At 35.1% G+C, this 12,279-nt stretch overlaps 2 protein-coding genes across 13 annotated transcripts; one reads left to right on the forward strand and one right to left on the reverse strand.

Moving 5' to 3' along the window:
• Positions 1-2,841: 2,841 nt before the first annotated feature.
• On the forward strand, positions 2,842-8,772 carry LOC124303540 (arylalkylamine N-acetyltransferase 1). Of its 8 annotated transcripts, none has more exons than XR_006907935.1 (4): positions 2,842-3,137; positions 4,653-4,922; positions 5,857-6,252; positions 7,186-7,224. XR_006907935.1 is itself a non-coding variant. In XM_046760858.1 (4 exons), the coding sequence occupies exons 1-4, from the start codon at positions 2,853-2,855 to the stop codon at positions 7,654-7,656; spliced, it is 630 nt and encodes a 209-aa protein (XP_046616814.1). In that variant the 5' UTR covers positions 2,844-2,852; the 3' UTR covers positions 7,657-7,797. The 8 variants fall into 8 exon arrangements, 7 of the variants coding, with proteins under 7 accessions (XP_046616812.1, XP_046616814.1, XP_046616816.1 ...); XM_046760858.1 differs by lacking the exon at positions 5,857-6,252 and adding an exon at positions 7,640-7,797 and having other exon boundaries at positions 2,844-3,137; positions 7,186-7,243; XM_046760860.1 differs by lacking the exon at positions 5,857-6,252 and adding an exon at positions 7,635-7,757 and having other exon boundaries at positions 2,844-3,137; positions 7,186-7,243.
• Positions 8,762-12,103, reverse strand: LOC124303539 (zinc finger protein 622). Of its 5 annotated transcripts, none has more exons than XM_046760850.1 (3): positions 11,931-12,103; positions 11,360-11,478; positions 8,762-10,421 (listed from the first exon to the last, which is right to left on the reverse strand). In XM_046760850.1, exon 3 carries the CDS (start codon positions 10,388-10,390, stop codon positions 9,251-9,253), a length of 1,140 nt encoding a protein of 379 aa, XP_046616806.1. In that variant the 5' UTR covers positions 10,391-10,421; positions 11,360-11,478; positions 11,931-12,103; the 3' UTR covers positions 8,762-9,250. The 5 variants fall into 5 exon arrangements, with proteins under 5 accessions (XP_046616806.1, XP_046616808.1, XP_046616809.1 ...); XM_046760852.1 differs by lacking the exon at positions 11,931-12,103 and adding an exon at positions 11,552-11,858; XM_046760853.1 differs by lacking the exon at positions 11,360-11,478.
• Positions 12,104-12,279: the final 176 nt, after the last annotated feature.

The following is a 12,279-nucleotide window of genomic DNA, read 5'->3' on the forward strand; positions in this document are numbered from 1 at the left end:
CCCTGTGTTTTCGTTGTTTCATTCTGGTCTACTTAAGTCATATCTCCCCCATTTATTTCTGTTCAAGGCAAAGTGATAATGAAATATTGAATCACACTCTTCCATACGTAGACTGAAAACTAAAATTTTCGATGAATGATTTAGGTATTGCCTTTTCCCCAACGCATTGCATCTAATTGTAAGTATTAGGGGCGTGCGGGTACTGAAATTCTTCGGGTCGGATCGGGACGGGTAAAATGGACTACTTTCAGGTCGGGTACACGGAAATTTCAAGTACTCAGAAAGTTCGGATTACCCAAAATTTTCGGGTACCCGAAAATCTCGAGTTTGCCGAAAAACGAAAATATTGATCCAGGACTCCAGCGGATGATCTTCGTATGTTCAGGAGCGGATTAGATAGTTCTGCCATTCTAGGTAATTCTAGTACAGGATACGGGATAAGGATGACCTACATACAACTGTTTACCAGATAAAAACTATATTGCACCTGTGGCCTGTTACTACAAAACGATGCCATGAAATATGAAATATTATGTGGGAAACTGGAACATTTTGAAAATTCACAGCTCGTTAACAACTTCGACTCTTAGCTGAAATTTTCAGCGTTGTTTGGGGATAGAATGAAGTATATTCCCTGAAAATTTCAAGCGATTTCGAGTTGATAGAAAAAAGTTATAGCTATGTGAAAACAGCGATTTTTCAGAAATCAGTTGGTTTTGCGAGGCCGTATATAAAAAGGAACGTGGTAATTAATAATAATTCGTGTAGGTAGTGATGAAGTATACCTAGACGAAAAATTTGAGCCGTCGATTGGCCGTCTACATGGAAAATTCTTGACTTGGCAGCGTTTCAAAGTTATGCGAAATTTTGCTAAAATAGTAGTTCATGAAAAGGGTCCTAATTAAACTGGATTTTGCTTTGGAGTAAAAAACTATTTTTTTCTCAAAAATACAAGGTCAGAGAAGGGGAATGCCGTTTGATTCGAGTCTTTAAGTTCCATAGAGCTCCCATGAAAAAATCGTGAAAATAACTAAAAAATTGAATTATTAAAAACTTCAAAAATTTCTATAGCCACCAGATTTTCTTATATTAAGCTCAAATTTGGAGAATCGTCTTTTTTTATAACCTACTTTCTTTAAAAAAAATCAGCAGCCGAACCGCTGACCCAAGCCCGCAGGCTGCGGTCGAAAAGTATTGAACGTACCCATATTCATTCTATGAAAAATTGTCAAGTACCTGACTACCGTTAAACACAAATAACAGCACACGAATAAAGGAATTAATATCCGCCTTAGGAATATTTTCAGACCACACCGTTACCGAGTTACCGCGAAGAAATTGTTGACACTGAAAAAAAAATTTTTCGTAACATTTTCATTAGCTTTTTCGACACTTCATTTTTTAATTTCGTAACCCCAAAGAAGTACTATTCTTTCGTAAAACATGGCGATGGCATTTATTTTCTTACAGACTATTGCGTCTGTTTCAAAACCCCGGTTAAAATTTTTGAAATGGCTCGTTATAAAAAAAATTAATAAATAAAAAATTGTTGTTTGAAAAGTGAGAGTTTTACTAATTTTCTGCATCTTTCGGTCTTAAAATGGATATTCCATTTACTATAAACTTTAATATAGTTGAATTTCACGCACATGATTCTCTTCCTTATTGGAACAAAGTAGAGGTTGATGTCCATGCTATCAAGTCTCTTTATTTCTAATAGGAATGATTTTACGAACAAAAAAGACGCAAAAGACTTTTTTTTACTTCATCGTTACTAACTTTGTGTCGTTTTTCTATGGTCATGTTGCTTCCGAGTTGGAAATTTTTTCAAAGTATTTACTAATTTTTCAGTATCCATTCTTTTATTGCTTCTGAATTTCATTACTGTCTGTATTATCATCTTATTATCTACTTGGTTATAAATTTTTCTGCCTATATGATCGGCTTGACGATGTCATTTGGTTGTGTGAGTTTTTAAGTTAAGGTAAAACAATTTTTTTCGAAAAAAAGAAATTTTGTCCATCCATTTTTCTTACAGGTTTCTCAATGGTTTGAAACTTCCTTGTAATTTGTTTTAGATCTTACATGAGCATTCAGTTCGAGATTTTTAAAATGAACCAAAATCCATTTTACCAATAACATATTAAAAAATTCCCCTTATCAAAGCTTATATATTTTTTTTTTTTTGGAAATCTTGGCTGCTCTCCGCGAAAACGTTAACAAAAGATCCACATAAATTATCATTCTTATTTTTTCCATTTCACCCTGGATTGTTAGTAAATTAGCGGGCGGCAATTTGTGATTTTCAAAACTTCATTTTTGTTTGTTTTACCTGAACAAGCTCGATTTTGCGGACAGAGAAATGGATATTATTGATTTGACTAATTATAAATGAGCAAAGAATTTGAGTACGTGATCGTTTTGGATTGAAAATGTGATGTGATCCTATGCCTCTCTTCTGGCTTCGATCGCATGCTTTTAATTGGCATGCACATAAAACTTGTCCTATAAAAAATATTTCATTCGCATATATTTTATAGGTATCCGAATTACGCGTGGATTGGATTGTGTTTAAATTTCTAATCAGTACATTCATATTTTATACTTGTCGTATACTGCAAAAATATTATAATATTTTGCACTCGATTTTACCCGATGTATAAATGATTCCTGCCTGCAAGCGTAAATTTTTTACCGCATGATAAGATAGGTCTTGTCAATTTAGCGGGTAGAGCTGACAGCTCTCAGTCAAGATTCTGGGGCTCTGTATAGCAGAATAATGAAATAATGATCCCATAGAGTAAAATTGGTTGAACTGGGTCAATCGATATATAGACAGAGACCCAGCCTTTATGTACCCTTGTTCTCTCGACCCTCGCCTCTCGTCGAAGACGCGTGCGTCTGGATATTCCTGCCCATTCCATAACATGGCCTCCGACCTGAAAGTAGTGTCGATCCAGGAAGATAGATTTTCTGACGTGATCGTTCACCTGAGAAAAAATTTTTTCTCTGACGAGCCTCTCAACAAGGCAGTGAAACTTTGCAAACGTGGTGAACCTCACGCAGCCCTGGAGCGACACAGTTTGGCTACCCTCCAGCAGGGTTTCTCGCGGATGGCTGTCACCGATTCAGGGGTGGTAAATCATTATTTACTTGAAATGTATTCCCATAATTTGTTCAATACATTCAATACACGGTGAACGTTAGTAATTTGATCATTTTCGCATTACGATAATAAACGGACAAAATTGTAAAGTTAAACTATACAGGTATGTGTTTAGCTTCCATGTATTCATGAATGTAATTCTTCATCCGTTGATTATATATGTTGAAGCCAGTTGAAAAATGGTCAACTAGTCTCGCTTTGGCAGTATGTAAGGGACTTTCCACGTGAAATCGACAAACCGAAAACCCTCACCATGTCAGTTTTGATCGGCGATTATTGTACGGTACTAGTTAGAACTCCCTCTGAAACACTCTATCTTGATTCTTTCGGATTTCCTTTTCGAACCGTTTGCGCCACGAGCTATCAATTTTCTCAAGTTCATAATTATGCCCTTGTCTACTGTCTTGGAAATATTCACAAAAATTCTACGATCCAGGAGAAACATTTCCAATCAACGTTTTTCCGTTATATTTAAATTTTTTTTTTTTAACTTCAATATCGCATCGATGCGAGAAATATATGAGAATGAATAAAAAGCATAAATAATAGCAATAGAAAATTTTTCAAGTTGATTCATCTTTTATTTTCTCTTGTCACATAGATTCTCTCGTTAAATAAATTTTATTATTGTATATACCTACATATTAATATTTTATTGTGTGGCACTTCCGTTAATGTAGTATTGAACAAAAAAAAACACCAAAATTTGAACGAAAAAATGTTAACACTATCAACTTTGTTGGAAAATGATTGTCGTTTTTAAAACAATCGGTAAGGGTGTAATTTTTAACTCGAAAAAAGCCATAAATCAGAAATTGTTCTAAAAACGATCTGGAAAAATCAGGAGAGTGTTCCAGAGGAAATACTACCATGCAAAAAATCGCCGAACAAAATTGAGATTGGGAGGGTTTTTGACTTGTCGATTTCATGCGGAAAGATCGATATACTAACTCGCAATCAGCTACTTAAATTGTATTAAAGAATCTCGTACTTCAATTATAAAGAGTGAAATATTGGCAAGCATACATGTACACAGGTGTGTGAAAAAATATCGCCGTTTGAGTTCCCAGTGTTTAGAAACTCGTTGCGGCGTCAAAAGTAAAATCAACACTAAACTGTTCTTGCCAATATATCTTCCGGCGTGATGTAGCTTCAGATAACCATGGCGTGTTGGAATCTACCATATAAACTAATATCGTTGAAATAAATTTGCAATTGTATTAACGGCGACCATATAGATTTAGTGTTAATATCACTAGATGATTCACCGAGGAAGTTGTGAACATACATTTTTTTATAGCACAAGTAAAATTTGTGCATGATTACCTCGTACCTTATTTCGCGCTAGGTATTTTAAAAAGTCGTAATTAACATTTACGAGTATTCACTTCGAATAATTCATTCGTATACTTACGGTTTGTACATGTGCTTGTGCCTAAGGATATCGTTTACTCTTATTGTTAGGTATTAATCTGAGTGTTTTTAGATCGCAGGAGTTGCTCTGAATGGTACGGTAAAGAAAAGTGAACGAGAGAAGGCGGAATCGCGTCTCCTGGAAACGGCCGACGAAAAATTCAAAGCAATTTTTACGTTACTTTACGGTGTAAATGAGAAGGTTGATTTATTTTCAACCTACAATACCGAAGAGCTTTTTGAATGTCGAATTTTAAGTGTCGACGAAAACTTCAGAGGTAGAGGCTTGGCATCTACCTTGATGACTGATAGTATGGAAACAGCGAAGCAAGCCGGATTTAAGGTACCTAATTCGGAAATCTTACATCCGTATAGCTGCTCACTCGATTAATTATATCCCTTTGTTTTCATTACGATTATTTGTAATTCGAGAACCAGTTTTTCATCTCCGTATGTACTCGCATTATTATTTCATTCAAGGCAAACAAACACTGCAATAACAAATTTCGGGTATGAACGATTCCACGTCAAATCGGACAAGAATTTATCTCGTGTTTGTTAAATCGTTCGAAACTTTCCTTATGCAATTTATACGGAAAAAGAGAAGACATGTATTTTTCTTCGTTAAGAATGATATGTTTTTTCAAATTAAAACGTAATCCTTTTTTGCGAAAAGTGAATCCGCCGTCTGATTTGACAATAATAAACAAGAGTATACATCTCTTTTCTTTCCACGTGTACTTTGCGTAGAAAAAATTTGACTCACTTGAGTGGAGCACCCGGTGAAATTTCTAAATCCGGTATTTTTCAGTAGAACTAAATGTGCATCAGACTATTTGTTTTCAGGCCATGATCGAAATTTTGTTTTTTAAGACTCCTCCCTTTCATTTCTTTTGAACAATATGTTAGGCTGTCGCATCGATTTTTTTAGGATGCTTAGCATCCATAATTGTTGTATAAAACATATCAAAGATCAAAACACGCGTAACCAAAGACTCGAAAGCAAGTAGTTTGATGCGCATTTATATTTAGTTTTATTGGAAAATGCCGAACTTGAAAATTCCATTGGGCGCTGCTCCCCTTTGAATAATAAGAAATCTAAAAACTTCCAAATCCGTTCATTTGTTTCGTTAGTTTGACGTGGAAACTGCCGATATCAACACGGAACACTTACCTCTAATGGACGTATCATGAAGAATATTTAACACTGTCACGTGCACATTTTGTTCTGCCCCAGAGAGATAGTCCAAAGCTTACAATTACACGATATAAACTAGGCACTCACAAACGACCAAGTACGAAGTAGACACCGGACAAAGTTTAAAATCAACATCGAAACAGAGAGCAGAATTGCTGAGGGGTTATATAGTTTGGAGCTCTCTTTTGTGGCGAGAGACAAGAGCAACCGTTCGCCACCTGGTGGTTGTCCGTAGAACCTCCACTTACATGCATGGATATTCGTAAACATCAAATGGATATCTATCACCGGCTTTAATCTAATCGTACAGAGGATTTCTGTAGAGATCTCTCTATTAGAGATCCACTATGGATATGGACCTCTAATAGATAGAGTGTTCCGTGTGGGTATAGGCACTGCACAGGCCTTAAAGCTGCATTGGTAACCGTATTAAAACTGAACACCATTCTATCACATCGCGAGTACATCACTCATGGTGCGTATAACGAGTACTGAACTGTACCAGATGTACGCGGATTTTTTCATTTTTAAATTCCAATACCCTTACACTGTTTATGGAAGTTTGAATTGGTACGTTCAGGAGTCATTTTTCGTGCAACCCATTTTAAGCTCCGGTCATACGTTTGAAGATTTCTACAATAGAAATGTAGTGTGCCGCGTAAGAGCCCTAGCTGTTATACTCGTGTATAATCTCTTGAACTAAAATGAGGAAACCCGTGTTTCGGTGTTTCACGGTACAGGCATTTGTTAACGAGAAAAAACCACTGAAAACTTAATTTCGATGTCTTCTAGAAAATATTTTAGTTTACTGAGAATTTTATCAGAACATGTTGGTCCTGTTCTTTCTACTACCTCGCTTCCCAAATATTTTTTAAATATTTAAGTCACCTAACATTTTCGAATTTGCTACTTGGGGTATTATCTGTGTAGAATTAATTTTGCATTTTTAATTTGGCAATATCACTAGGCAACTAAAATATCACAGTCTATTAAGAACGAACGTAAGAGCGTATCGAATCGTAAGTTACGTGGAGCCATTAAGTGGATATCAGCGGATTTTTTTACCTCAATTGTGTAAATACGAAACTACAGACAGCTGAGTGCAAGCAGTGAGGTTTTAGTTTTTGCACATGTAATCAATATACAGCAAATAATATGACGAAAGAGGTTTTTTAAAATTAGATATGGCCCAAAAATACCTATTTCGTGAGATGCCGAAACACGGGTCTCTTACTTGAGAATGCCATATTAACTGTGCCATACGATTTTATCCACAATTTTTCATAGGTAGAACTGGCATATTTGGCTTCTCAAAAATTGAAACAGATGATATGTGTTTAAATTAAAGATGAGTAATCCTAAGCTGTGCAGCAAATAGTTCATTAATTTCTATGTTCCTGTTTTTCAGCATGCGAAGTTCCGTTCGTTTGCATGGATGGTTTTGTTTTCTATCCACGCCACAATATGTAAATATTAAATTTTCATGTTTTTCGTTTGACCCTTCACTATTATTGTATATTATCATAAAATCTATCGTGGTAAATATTTTTGAATGATCTTTGCCATTTCTTCTGCAACCGGAAATTCATCATACTTTCAGTTTATACATTATAATAGTTTCCATTCTCTAAATAAAAGAAATATCAGTACATTTTGATTTATATGTATACATAATGCATCTGCGATAATTGTGTTGCACATTATCAAAATATAAAATATAAAATATAATGGTTTTCGTATTGTCACACCTATTTTCAATTTGGTTTACTTAAATTTATATCAAACTTTCCACGTACAAATTTGATACGTTAAATTGAAAAAGGAATTTGTCGAAGATAATTTATATTAATATTTTAGAGCAGTACGACTCTTTTTATAGGTATTCAAAGCTGACGCGACTGGTGTATACTCCCAGAAAATCTGTGAAAATTTTGGATTTAAAACTGTGGCAGAAATTCCGTACAGCGAAGTAGATGAAAATATTAGACCGCCACCACCACACGAAGCTTTAAAGTTGATGGTAAAAATTTTGGAATAAGCGTACATGATTATACATATTGTATTCAGACCAACGCACAAAAGATGAAATGATATATGTTTAAAAATGAACATATATACTATACATATAGGTAGATATGGTATTCATGTATACATATATGTATACGTTTCGTTTTTTTGAACGTGACAATAAAAGCTTTCTTATATTTAATCGTATAAATACGTGAAACAAAATACTGACAGAAATGAAAAGTTAATCTGGAATTTCTATTATTGTTAAATACGAAAATACCATTTACCATATATTATATACATGTATAGATATTGTTCATGTGACTGTGTTTTAAAGGAACTTTCGTTAATAGATGGTATACCATGAATGTTTTGAAAGTACATATACATATATATATACAAATACGTTTGTGTGTATTACACAATTATACTGTTACAAACATGTTTAGAAAAAAGAAAAGAAAATTGTTGTATGACTTGTCGTGAAGTATAGCAAAAAAGACTAACGTTAAATAAGTGTTGACGTTTTTTTTAAATATGTGACAATGATGCTACACACTGATGAAAGTCTAAAGTAAATAATTTGTCACCTGAGTACATTGGTGCCATTATATACATAAATAAGTTCAAGCGGAATTCAAAAATTTCACTGCAAGTAATATAGGGTGCTGGTAAAATACCAAAAAACGGAAGCTCACGATTGAGATTGCAAAAATATTGAACCTGCCGCCAACAGGCTATCGTATTATATTGATATTTTTTTAGAGAGTTTGTAGCACAGATTTACCTCATAAAATTTATTGTTCAGAAACGGGTCCACATACCTGCGTGATGATGTTACTAAAGTATAAATATGATTGAATAATATTTTCGTTGTTCAGAAGTATTAGAAAAGAAAGAACAACAAAAACTGATACAAATGATATTACATATACATGTTATTTTTTAAGGGTGTCAACAGAATAAATCCTCAATTTTACTATAATCCATGTCACATCATTCGTTTATTTCCTCAACTCCATGTGCATCCAAGAATGCATGTTACAATGATTTCACAGGAACTTTGAAATGTTCTACAGTTCAACACAATAATTCAACTTCGGTAAATAGAATATGAATGTTGTTCTAAACAAACACTCAATGTAATGAAATATATTTAGAATCGCAACGTTCGTCCTTAATTTACAAATGTTTTCGCTAACGTCTAAATTAAACTTTATAACAAGTATTTCAACATCTTTTAATATGGTTAATTTTAAATGAAAGATACTAAGATGATCATTGACAGTTTGCGCGGAGAAACGAAAACGTTCGGAAGAAAATTCAAGTTGTTTGAATAAGAAGGGGTGTCAATTTTTTTCTCGAAAGTGAGGTGAAGAAAAAGTTACCATTTTTGATAACAATTCCCGTTAAGACTGTTATTGATATATAATTCCTGTAATCAGGAACATAATAATTAACACCTAAAAATTGACTTGTTGCCGGAAATGTTTCTGTAATTTATTCGCTTTAAATTGTAGCTGTGTCGAGTATCTAGCTTGAACTTTTTGCATGTATTTTATATCCCTAGCTTTTTTGATCACAGCTTCCTTCTGCGTATCAGTCCACCCCAGAGCTCTGTACTGTGTTAAAACTGCTCGTAATTTATCTCTTTTTGGCAGAGCTAGTGCTCTATTTGGATCCAAACTCTGCTTATAATACCGCATTAGAGATCTATGTCCAATCGTGGCTCCAGATGGGAGGACCAATTGATAATCGGTATCATCAATCTCTGAAATTTCGACCTCTTCATCTGGATTATCGTACCCTTCATCAGGATAACTAGAAGAGTAGTCATAGAAGTCTGCGTACTCTATCAGAGCTTCGCCTTCGTGGAGCATCTTGCAGTGTCCTTTGTCAAGCATGTGAGTTCTAGCTGCGTCTGCACTTTGGAATGCTTTACCAGAGTTGTTGCACCAAAGGCACATATAACCTGCATAAACTTTCTCACCAAGATATATCAACAACCCTCTGGGGTTCGTGCAGTATTCGGGATCAGGTAAGAAGAAAGAATGAGCCTCAGTCATGTGTTTAAGATTACGGACAAAGGACCTGCTGTGGTGGCTGCAGAAAATACAGTCATTATTTTCAACCGGATTTTCAGTGTCTTCAATCCATTCATCCGAATCTATGGACTCAATTTCTGAATCAATTTCCATGTCTTCGAGGGTTTCAGGAGGATTTTTAAAACGAGAATGTAGTCGACTGTTATTCTTTTTCGACAAATTTTCGGCATTTTTTGATGTTTCTAATGTTGTGGTTTCAAGAATGTCCTCATCATGAAAAGACAATGCTTTTTCTTTGTGTTTTTTTGATGTCAAATGATTCTCATACTGATTTTTTGTGTTAAAACTTTTTCTGCAGGCTTTGCAGTTGTAAGATTGTTCCTCTTTTCCTCGCTGTGCAATCACCCTCCTCTGAAACTCATCTGATGTTACTGGCGGCAATTCTGCAACTTTTCGTTTCAAGTTATACCTGTGCCAATCGGACTTATAATGCTGCCTTTGAATATCAAGATCCCTGAATGCCACACGACAGGTAATGCATGTGTATGGCGTATTCATAATGTCTATATTTCCTCAGCACAGTTGCTTTCTGAAATCGAGAAGAATCGAATTGATCTAATATTTACTCACATGTACAGCGATATACTGACAGCAAGATTTCAAACAGACTTGCATGAACACTTGATTCCTTTGTTTCTAACAGAATATCTACTTGTTTGTACCTATATGCACCACAAGCCATCAAATTCTTTTTATAGTAACCCGGCGTTACTGCATTGAAACCTTTGCTGCGACTATTAGCAGTATGGAATGAATGTACACAGCACTCCAAGTTTTTCCTAGCAAATTATAGACAAGCAAAGATTTACCGTGTCTACATTGTCTGGAATGTTCCCTATGTAGATTCCTTTTGTAATGGACATTGCCGCATCGTAAAGTCCATTTCTTTATTGTGATTATTTTGGAATGGAAAAAATATCGAAGTATGATGGATAACAAAAGGGTGAACAAATTTTATAACAGCCTTTAGATTACTAACAGATGATGTCAAATGCCTTGAACTGTACTCAAACTTAAGTCACTTAATTAATGAGCAAAATGTGTACAGACATATGATCAATTTCTTAAAAATTCTAAAAGTTGGGTGATATATATTTCCAGATTCATTTTGAAAAGCAGTCAAGTACTGAATAAACTACAATTCACCGCTGAAACCAGGACAGTATTGACTACCCCGAGCATAAATAATGAATAAAATTTATAAAGGGTCTGTTAGCATGCAAAACATGATTGCTGAATAACAAAAAGACAAATGAAATATCAAATCGTGTAATAATATGATGTCCACAATTGAACAGGTTTTTGCATCCAATTATTGAAATGGAGTGATGTCAAATCTTCGTACAGTTAGGCATAAATTAGGTTAGGTTGTGATTTCATCAGGTGACTCATTTGGTTTTAAAATCGGGTGTTAGAAATGGATCATGCCTATGAAAATTGAAAAATTTCACTCGCTAAGATTATTACCAGAATAGTGTTGATTATTTTTGCGACGGATACTGGAACAATTACTAATAAATCCGTCACGCTGCTACACTTGCATATGTACGATCCTCTTTGGGCTTGTGGTGACTTGTGCTAGACTACTAAAAAGCAGAATAAAAGCTCGTTCAATTATGGCTTTTGAGTCAGTTAGCAGATAATTATCAGGCGGTTTACTTGATATACAGCGATCACGATTGGTCAAAAGTTTGCCCCAGAGCACCTTAGCGTGACTCGGAGCACGTGAAAATTTTATAATCGAACATAACCGAATGTAGCCTTGAAAACAAGTAGAGGTTAGAGCGTCACACGCTCACATGGCAGTTGCGGTAGTTACGGAATGAAATGAAGCTGCCAACAACTTGGAATAAGTTTATCAATCGGTGATTGTTTTCGACCTGAGCATTTTTTGAAGCACTTGTCAGCTTAAAAATATGCAAGATTATCATTTTTAGATAAATTTTGGCAGCTCGCTTGAATCAGTTTTCTGGTGTTTAAAGAGAGTAAGAACTAAGAATTGCTATATAGATTTCGTAACTTCGTGTGGGTGACTTACAAATCAGTTGAATATTTTTCCTCGATAATATATACTACTGGAGATAGCTAAATCCAGTGCCGTGAACTTGCGAAAACTACAGCTGAATTGGCAAGAAAACGAGATTTATGTCCCCACAGTACTTCAGCTCCCTCACTTTAGTATTTGAATGGCTGTTACGAAGAGTACCCGACCAATCAAATGGTAAACGAGAGAGACGGAGTTGCAATCGCGGGGATCTAGGGGGCATGTTATATATTTCTTCTCTCTCTCTCTCGCACTAGACTTCCGCTACACGTTCTTTGAACGTGCGGAATCGTCCCTCCAGTAAATACCGCAAATACGTCATGTTCCAAGGCAACTACTTCTT

This window comes from Neodiprion virginianus, chromosome 4 (genome assembly GCF_021901495.1).
Source record: "Neodiprion virginianus isolate iyNeoVirg1 chromosome 4, iyNeoVirg1.1, whole genome shotgun sequence".
Lineage (NCBI taxonomy): Eukaryota > Metazoa > Arthropoda > Insecta > Hymenoptera > Diprionidae > Neodiprion > Neodiprion virginianus.

Excerpts from the sequence above, each read along its gene's own strand:
- LOC124303540 (XM_046760855.1), top strand. The coding sequence starts at position 2,853 with ATGTACCCTTGTTCTCTCGACCCTCGCCTCTCGTCGAAGACGCGTGCG. Across the intron at positions 3,138-4,652 it reads CTGTCACCGATTCAGGGGTG|ATCGCAGGAGTTGCTCTGAA; the intron begins GTAAATCATTAT and ends GAGTGTTTTTAG. Across the intron at positions 4,923-7,656 it reads CGAAGCAAGCCGGATTTAAG|GTATTCAAAGCTGACGCGAC; the intron begins GTACCTAATTCG and ends CTCTTTTTATAG.
- LOC124303539 (XM_046760853.1), bottom strand. The coding sequence starts at position 10,390 with ATGAATACGCCATACACATGCATTACCTGTCGTGTGGCATTCAGGGAT.